Raw genomic sequence first — 17,083 nt, 5'->3', positions numbered from 1 at the left:
CAGCAGCCACATAGCATTCTGATATTATGATGACTCAGCAGCCACATAGCATTCTGATATTATGATGACTCAGCAGCCACATAGCATTCTGATATTATGATGACTCAGCAGCCACATAGCATTCTGATATTATGACGACTCAGCAGCCACATAGCGTTCTGATATTATGATGACTCAGCAGCCACATAGCATTCTGATATTATGATGACTCAGCAGCCACATAGCATTCAGATATTATGATGACTCAGCAGCCACATAGCATTCTGATATTAGGAGGACTCAGCAGCCACATAGCATTCTGATATTATGATGACTCAGCAGCCTCATAGCATTCTGATATTATAATGACTCAGCAGCCACGTAGCATTCTGATATTATGATGACTCAGCAGCCACATAGCATTCTGATATTATAATGACTCAGCAGCCACATAGCATTCTGATATTATGATGACTCAGCAGCCACATAGCATTCTGATATTATAATGACTCAGCAGCCACATAGCATTCTGATATTATGATGACTCAGCAGCCACATAGCATTCTGATATTAGGATGACTCAGCAGCCTCATATCATTCTGATATTATAATGACTCAGCAGCCACATAGCATTCTGATATTATAATGACTCAGCAGCCACATAGCATTCTGATATTATAATGACTCAGCAGCCACATAGCATTCTGATATTATAATGACTCAGCAGCCACATAGCATTCTGATATTATAATGACTCAGCAGCCACATAGCATTCTGCTATTATAATGACTCAGCAGCCACATAGCATTCTGATATTAGGATGACTCAGCAGCCACATAGCATTCTGATATTATGACGACTCAGCAGCCTCATAGCATTCTGATATTATAATGACTCAGCAGCCACATAGCATTCTGATATTATAATGACTCAGCAGCCACATAGCATTCTGATATTATGATGACTCAGCAGCCACATAGCATTCTGATATTATAATGACTCAGCAGCCACGTAGCAATCTGCCTCTCATAATAAAACAAGAATTAAATCACACTGCTGTGTTGTTTCACAGAGAGTTGAAACAGTTGAAACATCTCCCCCAGGCCCTTTTACATGGTATTGTACACTCTTAGAAAAAAGGGTTCCAAAAAGGTTATTTGGCCTTTCCTATAGGATAAACACTTTTGGTTCCAGGTAGAACCCTTCTTGGTTCCAGGTAGAACCCTTTTTGATTCCAGCTAGAACTCTTTCGGGTTCCATGTAGAACCAAAAGGGTTCCACCTATAAGCAAAAAGGGTTCTCCAAAGGGTTCTCCTATGGGGACAGTTCCTACATGGAACCCAAAAGAGTTCTCTCTGGAACCAAAAACGGTTCTACCTTGAATCAAAAAGGGGTTGTCCTATGGGGACAGCTGAAGAACCCTTTGAGGTTCTAGAGAGCACCTTTTTTCTAAAAGTGTAGCTGTATATTCCAGTCGCTACATGTGATAGGCTGACAGATGTTTGTGTCTGTCTCTGTCAGAATGGGAGACATGACGAGGCCTGGATGATTCTGAGACAGGTCCATGATACCAACTGGAAGGCCAAGGGAGAACCAGAGAGGGTGTTCACTGTGAGTACACCACCGGTGAACCCAACAACTCTCCTCTAGTACAGTCAACCAGAGAGGGTGTTCACTGTGAGTACACCACCGGTCAAACCAGCAACTCTCCTCTAGTACAGTCAACCAGAGAGGGTGTTCACTGTGAGTACACCACCGGTCAAACCAGCAACTCTCCTCTAGTCCAGTCAACCAGAGAGGGTGTTCACTGTGAGTACACCACCGGTCAAACCAGCAACTCTCCTCTAGTACAGTCAACCAGAGAGGGTGTTCACTGTGAGTACACCACCGGTCAACCCAGCAACTCTCCTCTAGTACAGTCAACCAGAGAGGGTGTTCACTGTGAGTACACCACCGGTCAAACCAGCAACTCTCCTCTAGTACAGTCAACCAGAGAGGGTGTTCACTGTGAGTACACCACCGGTCAAACCAGCAACTCTCCTCTAGTACAGTCAACCAGAGAGGGTGTTCACTGTGAGTACACCACCGGTCAAACCAGCAACTCTCCTCTAGTACAGTCAACCAGAGAGGGTGTTCACTGTGAGTACGCCACCGGTCAAATGAACAACTCTCCTCTAGTACAGTCAACCAGAGAGGGTGTTCACTGTGAGTACACCACCGGTCAAACCAGCAACTCTCCTCTAGTACAGTCAACCAGAGAGGGTGTTCACTGTGAGTACACCACCGGTCAAACCAGCAACTCTCCTCTAGTACAGTCAACCAGAGAGGGTGTTCACTGTGAGTACACCACCGGTCAGACCAACAACTCTCCTCTAGTACAGTCAACCAGAGAGGGTGTTCACTGTGAGTACACCACCGGGTAAAACCAACAACTCTCCTCTAGTACAGTCAACCAGAGAGGGTGTTCACTGTGAGTACACCACCGGGTAAAACCAACAACTCTCCTCTAGTACAGTCAACCAGAGAGGGTGTTCACTGTGAGTACACCACCGGTCAAACCAGCAACTCTCCTCTAGTACAGTCAACCAGAGAGGGTGTTCACTGTGAGTACACCACCGGTCAGACCAGCAACTCTCCTCTAGTACAGTCAACCAGAGAGGGTGTTCACTGTGAGTACACCACCGGTCAAACCAGCAACTCTCCTCTAGTACAGTCAACCAGAGAGGGTGTTCACTGTGAGTACACCACCGGTCAAACCAGCAACTCTCCTCTAGTACAGTCAACCAGAGAGGGTGTTCACTGTGAGTACACCACCGGTCAAACCAGCAACTCTCCTCTAGTACAGTCAACCAGAGAGGGTGTTCACTGTGAGTACACCACCGGTCAAACCAGCAACTCTCCTCTAGTACAGTCAACCAGAGAGGGTGTTCACTGTGAGTACACCACCGGTCAAACCAGCAACTCTCCTCTAGTACAGTCAACCAGAGAGGGTGTTCACTGTGAGTACACCACCGGTCAAACCAGCAACTCTCCTCTAGTACAGTCAACCAGAGAGGGTGTCCACTGTGAGTACACCACCGGTCAAACCAGCAACTCTCCTCTAGTGCAGTCATGAGGACCACACTCCTAGTTCAATATAATGTTATATAATCACTATTAGTTCTATATCAATATAATGTTATATAATCACTATTAGTTCTATATCAATATAATGTTATATAATCACTTAGTTCTACAACAATATGATGTGATATAGTATCTCCTGTCCCTCCTGTCAGGTGTCCAACAATGTAATGGTATGTAATCACGTAGTTCTACAACAATATGATGTGATATAGTCTCTCCTGTCCCTCCTGTCAGGTGTCCAACATCACGACTCCTAAGACCCAGGAGGATGAGTTCATTGAGATCCAGAGTGACACCGGAACAGCCTTCCAGCGCTGGACCGTCAGACACACCAACCTCCTCAAACAGGTAACAGCTGGACCGTCAGACACACCAACCTCCTCAAACAGGTAACAGCTGGACCGTCAGACACACCAACCTCCTCAAACAGGTAACAGCTGGACCATCAGACACACCAACCTCCTCAAACAGGTAACAGCTGGACCATCAGACACACCAACCTCCTCAAACAGGTAACATCTGGACCGTCAGACACACCAACCTCCTCAAACAGGTAACAGCTGGACCGTCAGACACACCAACCTCCTCAAACAGGTAACAGCTGGACCATCAGACACACCAACCTCCTCAAACAGGTAACAGCTGGACCATCAGACACACCAACCTCCTCAAACAGGTAACAGCTGGACCGTCAGACACACCAACCTCCTCAAACAGGTAACAGCTGGACCGTCAGACACACCAACCTCCTCAAACAGGTAACAGCTGGACCATCAGACACACCAACCTCCTCAAACAGGTAACAGCTGGACCATCAGACACACCAACCTCCCCAAACAGGTAACAGCTGGACCTTCAGACACACCAACCTCCTCAAACAGGTAACAGCTGGACCGTCAGACACACCAACCTCCTCAAACAGGTAACAGCTGGACCATCAGACACACCAACCTCCTCAAACAGGTAACATCTGGACCGTCAGACACACCAACCTCCTCAAACAGGTAACATCTGGACCGTCAGACACACCAACCTCCTCAAACAGGTAACATCTAGGAGCCATTTCAGGGAGGAGGCCCAACCGGGATTCAATCAGCACCCAGCGACTGTCAACACAACACCTCAGACACCAAGAGATCCTGATCCCCAGGAGGACGCTAGGTGTTGGATTTAGATTGATACAATACGTATTCTTGATTGAACATGTTAGAGAGTTTTTGAGCACTGTCAATAAAACTGCTGATAAGAGAGTGTTAACCTGTTAATAACACTGCTGATAAGAGTGTGTTGAACACGGTCAATAACACTGCTGATAAGAGTGTCAATAACACTGCTGATAAGAGTGTGTTAACCTGTCAATAACACTGCTGATAAGAGTGTCAATAACACTGCTGATAAGAGTGTCAATAACACTGCTGATAAGAGTGTGTTAAACTGTCAATAACACTGCTGATAAGAGTGTGTTGACCTGTCAATAACACTGCTGATAAGAGTGTCAATAACACTGCTGATAAGAGTGTGTTAACCTGTCAATAACACTGCTGATAAGAGTGTGTTAAACTGTCAATAACACTGCTGATAAGAGTGTGTTGACCTGTCAATAACACTGCTGATAAGAGTGTCAATAACACTGCTGATAAGAGTGTGTTAACCTGTCAATAACACTGCTGATAAGAGTGTGTTAAACTGTCAATAACACTGCTGATAAGAGTGTGTTAACCTGTCAATAACACTGCTGATAAGAGTGTGTTAAACTGTCAATAACACTGCTGATAAGAGTGTGTTAAACTATCAATAACACTGCTGATAAGAGTGTGTTAAACTGTCAATAACACTGCTGATAAGAGTGTGTTAAACTGTCAATAGCACTGCTGATAAGAGAGTGTTAACCTGTCAATAACACTGCTGATAAGAGTGTGTTAAACTGTCAATAACACTGCTGATAAGAGTGTGTTAAACTGTCAATAACACTGCTGATAAGAGTGTGTTAACCTGTCAATAACACTGCTGATAAGAGTGTCAATAACACTGCTGATAAGAGTGTGTTAACCTGTCAATAACACTGCTGATAAGAGTGTGTTAAACTGTCAATAACACTGCTGATAAGAGTGTGTTGACCTGTCAATAACACTGCTGATAAGAGTGTCAATAACACTGCTGATAAGAGTGTGTTAACCTGTCAATAACACTGCTGATAAGAGTGTGTTAAACTGTCAATAACACTGCTGATAAGAGTGTGTTAACCTGTCAATAACACTGCTGATAAGAGTGTGTTAAACTGTCAATAACACTGCTGATAAGAGTGTGTTAAACTATCAATAACACTGCTGATAAGAGTGTGTTAAACTGTCAATAACACTGCTGATAAGAGTGTGTTAAACTGTCAATAGCACTGCTGATAAGAGAGTGTTAACCTGTCAATAACACTGCTGATAAGAGTGTGTTAACCTGTCAATAACACTGCTGATAAGAGTGTGTTAACCTGTCAATAACACTGCTGATAAGAGTGTGTTCTAACTGCTGATAAGAGTGTGTTAAACTGTCAATAACACTGCTGATAAGAGTGTGTTAAACTGTCAATAACACTGCTGATAAGAGTGTGTTAACCTGTCAATAACACTGCTGATAAGAGTGTGTTAAACTGTCAATAACACTGCTGATAAGAGTGTGTTAAACTGTCAATAACACTGCTGATAAGAGTGTGTTAACCTGTCAATAACACTGCTGATAAGAGTGTGTTGAACACAGTCAATAACACTGCTGATAAGAGTGTGTTAACCTGTCAATAACACTGCTGATAAGAGTGTCAATAACACTGCTGATAAGAGTGTCAATAACACTGCTGATAAGAGTGTGTTAAACTGTCAATAACACTGCTGATAAGAGTGTGTTAAACTGTCAATAACACTGCTGATAAGAGTGTGTTAACCTGTCAATAACACTGCTGATAAGAGTGTGTTAAACTGTCAATAACACTGCTGATAAGAGTGTGTTAAACTGTCAATAACACTGCTGATAAGAGTGTGTTAACGTGTCAATAACACTGCTGATAAGAGTGTGTTGAACACAGTCAATAACACTGCTGATAAGAGTGTGTTAAACTGTCAATAACACTGCTGATAAGAATGTGTTAAACTGTCAATAACACTGCTGATAAGAGTGTGTTAACCTGTCAATAAAACTGCTGATAAGAGTGTGTTAAACTGTCAATAACACGGCTGATAAGAGTGTGTTAAACTGTCAATAACACTGCTGATAAGAGTGTGTTAAACTGTCAATAACACTGCTGATAAGAGTGTGTTGAACACTGTCAATAACACTGCTGATAAGAGTGTGTTAAACTGTCAATAACACTGCTGATAAGAGTGTGTTCTAACTGCTGATAAGAGTGTGTTAAACTGTCAATAACACTGCTGATAAGAGTGTGTTAAACTGTCAATAACACTGCTGATAAGAGTGTGTTCTAACTGCTGATAAGAGTGTGTTAAACTGTCAATAACACTGCTGATAAGAGTGTGTTAAACTGTCAATAACACTGCTGATAAGAGTGTGTTAAACTGTCAATAACACTGCTGATAAGAGTGTGTTAAACTGTCAATAACACTGCTGATAAGAGTGTGTTAAACTGTCAATAACACTGCTGATAAGAGTGTGTTAACCTGTCAATAACACTGCTGATAAGAGTGTGTTCTAACTGCTGATAAGAGTGTGTTGACCTGTCAATAACACTGCTGATAAGAGTGTCAATAACACTGCTGATAAGAGTGTGTTAACCTGTCAATAACACTGCTGATAAGAGTGTCAATAACACTGCTGATAAGAGTGTGTTAAACTATCAATAACACTGCTGATAAGAGTGTGTTAACCTGTCAATAACACTGCTGATAAGAGTGTCAATAACACTGCTGATAAGAGTGTGTTAAACTGTCAATAACACTGCTGATAAGAGTGTGTTAAACTGTCAATAACACTGCTGATAAGAGTGTGTTAACCTGTCAATAACACTGCTGATAAGAGTGTGTTAAACTGTCAATAACACTGCTGATAAGAGTGTGTTAAACTGTCAATAACACTGCTGATAAGAGTGTGTTAACGTGTCAATAACACTGCTGATAAGAGTGTGTTGAACACAGTCAATAACACTGCTGATAAGAGTGTGTTAAACTGTCAATAACACTGCTGATAAGAATGTGTTAAACTGTCAATAACACTGCTGATAAGAGTGTGTTAACCTGTCAATAACACTGCTGATAAGAGTGTGTTAAACTGTCAATAACACGGCTGATAAGAGTGTGTTAAACTGTCAATAACACTGCTGATAAGAGTGTGTTAAACTGTCAATAACACTGCTGATAAGAGTGTGTTGAACACTGTCAATAACACTGCTGATAAGAGTGTGTTAAACTGTCAATAACACTGCTGATAAGAGTGTGTTCTAACTGCTGATAAGAGTGTGTTAAACTGTCAATAACACTGCTGATAAGAGTGTGTTAAACTGTCAATAACACTGCTGATAAGAGTGTGTTAAACTGTCAATAACACTGCTGATAAGAGTGTGTTAAACTGTCAATAACACTGCTGATAAGAGTGTGTTAAACTGTCAATAACACTGCTGATAAGAGTGTGTTAACCTGTCAATAACACTGCTGATAAGAGTGTGTTCTAACTGCTGATAAGAGTGTGTTGACCTGTCAATAACACTGCTGATAAGAGTGTCAATAACACTGCTGATAAGAGTGTGTTAACCTGTCAATAACACTGCTGATAAGAGTGTGTTAACCTGTCAATAACACTGCTGATAAGAGTGTGTTAAACTGTCAATAACACTGCTGATAAGAGTGTGTTGAACACGGTCAATAACACTGCTGATAAGAGTGTCAATAACACTGCTGATAAGAGTGTGTTAAACTGTCAATAACACTGCTGATAAGAGTGTCAATAACACTGCTGATAAGAGTGTCAATAACACTGCTGATAAGAGTGTCAATAACACTGCTGATAAGAGTGTGTCTGAACCAGGAGGATGGTTTGTGTTGTTTCCTCTCCAGGTGATGCAGAACGTGATGTCGCTGGCAGCACCAGACCTCAGACTGCAGGGTCTCTTCCTGGCCATCGTCTGGTTCACCATGGCCTTCAGGTAAACAAACAGTAGTAACCTTTTGTTGTGAGTATATTCAACAAATCCCCCTGTTATTCCATCAGGTGCTCCTCAACCAACACAGGAGATATCCAATCCAGCCAAAGCAGATGGTGAACGTCTGCATATCTACAACTAAAACGTGATAGCTTGCTACCTGTCGGGAGCACTGTTACGTCACTATTGGACGTGTCAATCATGACGGGTTGACTGTTACTTCTGTTTCTCAGCTACCACGGACTGTCGGTGTGGTTCCCCGACATGATCAAGTACATGCAGTATGAGGAGTACGAGTCCAAGGTGAAACTCTTCCATCGAGAACGAGTGGAGCGATTCCACTTCAACTTCTCCCTGGTCAACCAGATCCACAAAGAGGGAGAATATGTCCACGACAAGTATGTCACAGTGATAACACGATGGGATATTTTTTTACTGGACAACTAGTAACCCTAACCCTGACAACAATGTTGTCAGATGTCTCCACTGAAGCAGGACTGTTCTCTCTAAAACACCTTGTGCTATCTCTCTCGTCTAGGTTCATGGATATAGAGATCAAGTCTGTGAAGTTTGAAGATTCCCTGTTTGAGAACTGTTACTTTGAGGACGTCAGGTCGACCAACACGTACTTCGAGAACTGCACCATCAAGAACACGGTCTTCTATAACACAGGTAGGTCAGTTGACGTGTTGGGCGAGTGTGTGTGAGCTTTGGTGTGTATGACTGAGAATGTGTGTAGATGTTTGGTGTGTGCGTGCGACTGTGTGTCTTTAAAAAACAAAGAAAAACAATCCCTATTAGCCGTAGTTCTCATTAAGATGTGTTTGAGACCCTTCCTCATTTCATATCTGTGCAAAGATTCTCACAAAGCAATCCATTTGTCCCTGATTCAAGCGCCATAGAGAGACCAGACAAGGTTGTACCTGTTCACCTTAGCCATTGAACCTCTTTCTGCGACTATCCGGATATGTGAGGTGTATTATGGATGTGCTGTACAGTGCATTTGGAAGGTATTCAGACCTCTCAAATGTTTTCACATTTTGTTACGTTACCCTATTCTAAAATGGATAAAAAATTAAAATAATCCTCATCAATCTACACATAATACCTCATAATGAGAAAGCGGAAACAGGTTTTTAGAAATGTTTGCTAATTTATAAAAAAAGAAATACCTTATTTACATAAGTATTCAGATTCTTTGCTATGACACTCGAAATTGAGCTCAGGTCCATTCTGTTTCCAATGATCATCCTTGAGATGTTTCTACAACTTGATTGGAGTCCACCTGTGGTAAATTCTACAAATTGGACATGATTTGGAAAGGCACAAACCTGTCTATATAAGGTCCCACAGTTGACAGTGCATGTCAGAGCAAAAACCAAACCATGAGGTCAAAGGAATTGTCCGTAGAGCTCCGACACAGGAATGTGTCGAGGCACAGATCTGGGGAAGGGTACCAGAACATTTCTGAAACATTTGAAGGTCCCCAACAACACAGTGGCCTCCATCGTTCTTATATCAAAGAAGTTTGGAAGTTTGGAGACTCTTCCTAGAGCTGGCCACTTGGCCAAACTGAGCAATTGGGGGAGAAGGGACATGGTCAGAGAGGTGACTAAGATGCCAATGTTCACTCTGGCAGAGCCTGAGAAGGACAACCATCTCTGCAGCACTCAATCAGGTCTTTATGGTAGAGTGGCCAGACGGAAGCCACTCCTCAGTAAAAGGCACATGACAGCCCACTTGGAGTTTGCCAAAAGGCACCAAAAGGACTCTCAGACCATGAGAAACAAGATTCCCCTGTCTGATGAAACCAAGATTGAACTCTTTGGCTTGAATGCAAAGCGTCACGTCTGGATGAAACCTGGCACCATCGGTGAAACATGGTGGGGATGTTTTTCAGCGGCAGGGACTGGGAGACTAGTCAGGTTTGAGGGGAAGATGAACAGAACGAAGTACAGAGGGATCCTTGATGAAAACCTACAGAGTGCTCAGGACCTCAGACTGGGGCAAAGGTTCACCTTCCAACAGGACAACGACCCTAAGCACACAGCCAAGACAACGCAGGAGTGGCTTCGGGACAAGTCTCTGAATGTCCTTGAGTGGCCGAGCCAGAGCCCAGACTTGAATCCAATCGAACATCACTGGAGAGACCTGAAAATAGCTGTACAGCGACGCTCCCCATCCAACCTGACAGAGCTTGAGAGGATCTGCAGAGGAGAAACTCCCCAAATACAGGTGTGTCAAGCTTGTAGCGTCATAACCAGGAAGACTCAAGGCTGTAATCGCTGCCAAAGGTGCTTCAACAAAGTACTGAGTAAAGGGTCTGTATAATGATGTAAATGTGATATTTCCATTTTTTTAATTTTAAGACATTTGCAAAGATTTCTAAAAACCTGTTTTGCTTTGTGATTCTGGTGTGTTGTGTGTAGATTGATGATGGAATTAAAAATACATCATAGAATAATGCTGTAATGTAACACAATGTAGAAAAAGTTAAAGGGTCTGAATGCTTTCTGAATGTAAATGAGATGGGGACATTGAACAGAGCACAGATCCCCCTTATGATCTCATTTGTCCTTTATCTCTGTGATTGGCAGACCTTTGGGAAGACTCTAAGTTTATAGACTGTCGGTAAATGTGATGGGGACATTGAACAGAGCACAGATCCCCCTTATGATCTCATTTGTCCTTTATCTCTGTGATTGGCAGACCTTTGGGAAGACTCTAAGTTTATAGACTGTCGGTAAATGTGATGGGGACATTGAACAGAGCACAGATCCCCCTTATGATCTCATTTGTCCTTTATCTCTGTGATTGGCAGACCTTTGGGAAGACTCTAAGTTTATAGACTGTCGGTAAATGTGATGGGGACATTGAACAGAGCACAGATCCCCCTTATGATCTCATTTGTCCTTTATCTCTGTGATTGGCAGACCTTTGGGAAGACTCTAAGTTTATAGACTGTCGGTAAATGAGATGTGGACATTGAACAGAGCACAGATCCCCCTTATGATCTCATTTGTCCTTTATCTCTGTGATTGGCAGACCTTTGGGAAGACTCTAAGTTTATAGACTGTCGGTAAATGTGATGGGGACATTGAACAGAGCACAGATCCCCCTTATGATCTCACTTCCTTTATCTCTGTGATTGGCAGACCTTTGGGAAGACTCTAAGTTTATAGACTGTCGGTAAATGAGATGTGGACATTGAACAGAGCACAGATCCCCCTTATGATCTCATTTGTCCTTTATCTCTGTGATTGGCAGACCTTTGGGAAGACTCTAAGTTTATAGACTGTCGGTAAATGAGATGTGGACATTGAACAGAGCACAGATCCCCCTTATGATCTCATTTGTCCTTTATCTCTGTGATTGGCAGACCTTTGGGAAGACTCTAAGTTTATAGACTGTCGGTAAATGAGATGTGGACATTGAACAGAGCACAGATCCCCCTTATGATCTCATTTGTCCTTTATCTCTGTGATTGGCAGACCTTTGGGAAGACTCTAAGTTTATAGACTGTCGGTAAATGAGATGTGGACATTGAACAGAGCACAGATCCCCCTTATGATCTCATTTGTCCTTTATCTCTGTGATTGGCAGACCTTTGGGAAGACTCTAAGTTTATAGACTGTCGGTAAATGAGATGTGGACATTGAACAGAGCACAGATCCCCCTTATGATCTCATTTGTCCTTTATCTCTGTGATTGGCAGACCTTTGGGAAGACTCTAAGTTTATAGACTGTCGGTAAATGAGATGTGGACATTGAACAGAGCACAGATCCCCCTTATGATCTCATTTGTCCTTTATCTCTGTGATTGGCAGACCTTTGGGAAGACTCTAAGTTTATAGATTGTCGGTAAATGAGATGTGGACATTGAACAGAGCACAGATCCCCCTTATGATCTCATTTGTCCTTTATCTCTGTGATTGGCAGACCTTTGGGAAGACTCTAAGTTTATAGACTGTCGGCTGGAGAACGCCACGTTTCTCCATCCGAAGAAAGGCTGCCATCTGAACTTCCAGGAGGAGAACGACATCGTCATCTACATGGTCAGCTTCCTGGGGAGTCTAGCGACACTGCCAGGCAACATCCTGTCAGCCCTCTTCATGGACAAGATAGGAAGGATCAAAATTATAGGTGAGGGACGTGAAGACACGGACGTGGCTCAATGGGAAAATAATCAATGGTACAAAACAAACTGAAACTATGGCAGCAACTCTGAAATCATTCTCTCTCTCTCTGTCTCTCCCTGTCTCTGTCTCTCCCTGTCTCTGTCTCTCCCTGTCTCTGTCTCTCCCTGTCTCTGTCTCTCCCTGTCTCTGTCTCTCCCTGTCTCTGTCTCTCCCTGTCTCTGTCTCTCCCTGTCTCTGTCTCTCCCTGTCTCTGTCTCTCCCTGTCTCTGTCTCTCCCTGTCTCTGTCTCTCCCTGTCTCTGTCTCTCCCTGTCTCTGTCTCTCCCTGTCTCTGTCTCTCCCTGTCTCTGTCTCTCCCTGTCTCTGTCTCTGTCTCTCCCTGTCTCTGTCTCTCCCTGTCTCTGTCTCTCCCTGTCTCTGTCTCTGTCTCTCCCTGTCTCTGTCTCTGTCTCTCCCTGTCTCTGTCTCTGTCTCTGTCTCTGTCTCTCCCTGTCTCTGTCTCTGTCTCTGTCTCTCCCTGTCTCTGTCTCTGTCTCTGTCTCTCCCTGTCTCTGTCTCTGTCTCTCCCTGTCTCTGTCTCTGTCTCTCCCTGTCTCTGTCTCTGTCTCTGTCTCTGTCTCTGTCTCTGTCTCTGTCTCTGTCTCTCCCTGTCTCTGTCTCTGTCTCTGTCTCTCCCTGTCTCTGTCTCTGTCTCTGTCTCTCCCTGTCTCTGTCTCTGTCTCTGTCTCTCCCTGTCTCTGTCTTTGTCTCTGTCTCTCCCTGTCTCTGTCTCTGTCTCTGTCTCTCCCTGTCTCTGTCTCTGTCTCTGTCTCTGTCTCTGTCTCTGTCTCTGTCTCTGTCTCTGTCTCTCCCTGTCTCTGTCTCTGTCTCTGTCTCTCCCTGTCTCTGTCTCTCCCTGTCTCTGTCTCTCCCTGTCTCTGTCTCTCCCTGTCTCTGTCTCTGTCTCTCCCTGTCTCTGTCTCTCCCTGTCTCTGTCTCTGTCTCTCCCTGTCTCTGTCTCTGTCTCTCCCTGTCTCTGTCTCTGTCTCTGTCTCTGTCTCTCCCTGTCTCTGTCTCTGTCTCTGTCTCTCCCTGTCTCTGTCTCTGTCTCTGTCTCTCCCTGTCTCTGTCTCTGTCTCTCCCTGTCTCTGTCTCTGTCTCTCCCTGTCTCTGTCTCTGTCTCTGTCTCTGTCTCTGTCTCTGTCTCTGTCTCTCCCTGTCTCTGTCTCTGTCTCTGTCTCTGTCTCTCCCTGTCTCTGTCTCTGTCTCTGTCTCTCCCTGTCTCTGTCTCTGTCTCTGTCTCTCCCTGTCTCTGTCTCTGTCTCTGTCTCTCCCTGTCTCTGTCTCTGTCTCTCCCTGTCTCTGTCTCTGTCTCTGTCTCTGTCTCTGTCTCTGTCTCTGTCTCTGTCTCTGTCTCTCCCTGTCTCTGTCTCTGTCTCTGTCTCTCCCTGTCTCTGTCTCTGTCTCCGTCTCTCCCTGTCTCTGTCCGTCCCCGTCTCTCCCTGTCTCTGTCTCTGTCTCCGTCTCTCCCTGTCTCTGTCCGTCCCCGTCTCTCCCTGTCTCTGTCTCTGTCTCCGTCTCTCCCTGTCTCTGTCCGTCCCCGTCTCTCCCTGTCTCTGTCCGTCCCCGTCTCTCCCTGTCTCTGTCCGTCCCCGTCTCTCCCTGTCTCTGTCCGTCCCCGTCTCTCCCTGTCTCTGTCCGTCCCCGTCTCTCCCTGTCTCTGTCCGTCCCCGTCTCTCCCTGTCTCTGTCCGTCCCCGTCTCTCTCTGTCTCTGTCCGTCCCCGTCTCTGTCCGTCCCCGTCTCTGTCCGTCCCCGTCCGTCCCCGTCCCCGTCCGTCCCCGTCTCCGTCCGTCTCCGTCCCCGTCTCCGTCCCCGTCTCCGTCCGTCTCCGTCCCCGTCTCCGTCCCCGTCTCCGTCCCCGTCTCCGTCCGTCTCCGTCCCCGTCTCCGTCCCCGTCTCCGTCCCCGTCTCCGTCCCCGTCTCCGTCCGTCTCCGTCCCCGTCTCCGTCCCCGTCTCCGTCCGTCTCCGTCCCCGTCTCCGTCCCCGTCTCCGTCCCCGTCTCCGTCTCCGTCCGTCTCCGTCCCCGTCTCCGTCCCCGTCTCCGTCTCCGTCCGTCTCCGTCCCCGTCTCCGTCCGTCTCCGTCCGTCTCCGTCCCCGTCTCCGTCCGTCTCCGTCCCCGTCTCCGTCCCCGTCTCCGTCCGTCTCCGTCCCCGTCTCCGTCCCCGTCTCCGTCCGTCTCCGTCCCCGTCTCCGTCCCCGTCTCCGTCCCCGTCTCCGTCTCCGTCCGTCTCCGTCCCCGTCCCCGTCCCCGTCTCCGTCCCCGTCTCCGTCCCCGTCTCCGTCTCCGTCCGTCTCCGTCCCCGTCTCCGTCCGTCTCCGTCCGTCTCCGTCCCCGTCTCCGTCCGTCTCCGTCCCCGTCTCCGTCCCCGTCTCCGTCCGTCTCCGTCCCCGTCTCCGTCCCCGTCTCCGTCCCCGTCTCCGTCCGTCTCCGTCCCCGTCTCCGTCCCCGTCTCCGTCCGTCTCCGTCCCCGTCTCCGTCCCCGTCTCCGTCCGTCTCCGTCCCCGTCTCCGTCCCCGTCTCCGTCCGTCTCCGTCCCCGTCTCCGTCCCCGTCTCCGTCCCCGTCTCCGTCCGTCTCCGTCCCCGTCTCCGTCCCCGTCTCCGTCCGTCTCCGTCCCCGTCTCCGTCCCCGTCTCCGTCCCCGTCTCCGTCCCCGTCTCCGTCCCCGTCTCCGTCCCCGTCTCCGTCCCCGTCCCCGTCTCCGTCCCCGTCTCCGTCCGTCTCCGTCCCCGTCTCCGTCCCCGTCTCCGTCCGTCTCCGTCCGTCTCCGTCCCCGTCTCCGTCCCCGTCTCCGTCCGTCTCCGTCCCCGTCTCCGTCCCCGTCTCCGTCCCCGTCTCCGTCTCCGTCCCCGTCTCCGTCCCCGTCTCCGTCCCCGTCCCCGTCCCCGTCCCCGTCTCCGTCCGTCTCCGTCCCCGTCTCCGTCCCCGTCTCCGTCCGTCTCCGTCCCCGTCTCCGTCCCCGTCTCCGTCCCCGTCTCCGTCCCCGTCTCCGTCCGTCTCCGTCCCCGTCCCCGTCCCCGTCTCCGTCCCCGTCCCCGTCTCCGTCCCCGTCTCCGTCCGTCTCCGTCCCCGTCTCCGTCCGTCTCCGTCCGTCTCCGTCCCCGTCTCCGTCCCCGTCTCCGTCCGTCTCCGTCCCCGTCTCCGTCCCCGTCTCCGTCCCCGTCTCCGTCCCCGTCTCCGTCCCCGTCTCCGTCCGTCTCCGTCCCCGTCTCCGTCCCCGTCTCCGTCCGTCTCCGTCCCCGTCTCCGTCCCCGTCTCCGTCCGTCTCCGTCCCCGTCTCCGTCCCCGTCTCCGTCCCCGTCTCCGTCCGTCTCCGTCCCCGTCTCCGTCCCCGTCTCCGTCCGTCTCCGTCCCCGTCTCCGTCCCCGTCTCCGTCCCCGTCTCCGTCCCCGTCTCCGTCCCCGTCCCCGTCCCCGTCCCCGTCTCCGTCCGTCTCCGTCCCCGTCTCCGTCCCCGTCTCCGTCCCCGTCTCCGTCCCCGTCTCCGTCCGTCTCCGTCCGTCTCCGTCCCCGTCTCCGTCCCCGTCTCCGTCCCCGTCCCCGTCCGTCTCCGTCCGTCTCCGTCCCCGTCTCCGTCCCCGTCTCCGTCCCCGTCTCCGTCCGTCTCCGTCCCCGTCTCCGTCCGTCTCCGTCCCCGTCTCCGTCCCCGTCTCCGTCCCCGTCTCCGTCCGTCTCCGTCCCCGTCTCCGTCCCCGTCTCCGTCCCCGTCTCCGTCCCCGTCTCCGTCCGTCTCCGTCCCCGTCTCCGTCCCCGTCTCCGTCCCCGTCTCCGTCCGTCTCCGTCCCCGTCTCCGTCCCCGTCTCCGTCCCCGTCTCCGTCCCCGTCTCCGTCCGTCTCCGTCCCCGTCCCCGTCCCCGTCTCCGTCCCCGTCTCCGTCCCCGTCCCCGTCTCCGTCCCCGTCTCCGTCCGTCTCCGTCCCCGTCTCCGTCCCCGTCTCCGTCCGTCTCCGTCCGTCTCCGTCCCCGTCTCCGTCCCCGTCTCCGTCCGTCTCCGTCCCCGTCTCCGTCCCCGTCTCCGTCCCCGTCTCCGTCCCCGTCTCCGTCCCCGTCTCCGTCCGTCTCCGTCCCCGTCTCCGTCCCCGTCTCCGTCCGTCTCCGTCCCCGTCTCCGTCCCCGTCTCCGTCCGTCTCCGTCCCCGTCTCCGTCCCCGTCTCCGTCCCCGTCTCCGTCCGTCTCCGTCCCCGTCTCCGTCCCCGTCTCCGTCCGTCTCCGTCCCCGTCTCCGTCCCCGTCCCCGTCCCCGTCTCCGTCCCCGTCTCCGTCCCCGTCCCCGTCTCCGTCCCCGTCTCCGTCCCCGTCTCCGTCCCCGTCTCCGTCCGTCTCCGTCCCCGTCTCCGTCCGTCTCCGTCCCCGTCTCCGTCTCCGTCCCCGTCCCCGTCCGTCTCCGTCCGTCTCCGTCCCCGTCTCCGTCCCCGTCTCCGTCCCCGTCTCCGTCCGTCTCCGTCCCCGTCTCCGTCCCCGTCTCCGTCCGTCTCCGTCCCCGTCTCCGTCCCCGTCTCCGTCCCCGTCTCCGTCCGTCTCCGTCCCCGTCTCCGTCCCCGTCTCCGTCCCCGTCTCCGTCCCCGTCTCCGTCCGTCTCCGTCCCCGTCTCCGTCCGTCTCCGTCCCCGTCTCCGTCCCCGTCTCCGTCCCCGTCTCCGTCCGTCCCCGTCCCCGTCCCCGTCCCCG

The 17,083-nt window shown here is 49.4% G+C and overlaps 1 protein-coding gene across 1 annotated transcript in view; it reads left to right on the top strand.

Annotated features, from left to right (window-relative positions):
• Positions 1-17,083, top strand: part of sv2ba (synaptic vesicle glycoprotein 2Ba) — a 45,704-nt gene that overhangs the window by 15,476 nt on the left and 13,145 nt on the right. The window contains exons 5-10 of the mRNA XM_055900084.1: positions 1,501-1,590; positions 3,340-3,453; positions 8,154-8,242; positions 8,473-8,637; positions 8,778-8,911; positions 12,179-12,382. Coding sequence (XP_055756059.1) covers positions 1,501-1,590; positions 3,340-3,453; positions 8,154-8,242; positions 8,473-8,637; positions 8,778-8,911; positions 12,179-12,382 — 796 coding nt within the window. The remainder of the gene's footprint in view (positions 1-1,500; positions 1,591-3,339; positions 3,454-8,153; positions 8,243-8,472; positions 8,638-8,777; positions 8,912-12,178; positions 12,383-17,083) is intronic.

The sequence above is a fragment of the Salvelinus fontinalis genome, chromosome 35 (assembly GCF_029448725.1).
Source record: "Salvelinus fontinalis isolate EN_2023a chromosome 35, ASM2944872v1, whole genome shotgun sequence".
NCBI classification, from domain to species: domain Eukaryota; kingdom Metazoa; phylum Chordata; class Actinopteri; order Salmoniformes; family Salmonidae; genus Salvelinus; species Salvelinus fontinalis.
This window is presented reverse-complemented; position numbering and strand designations above follow the sequence as displayed.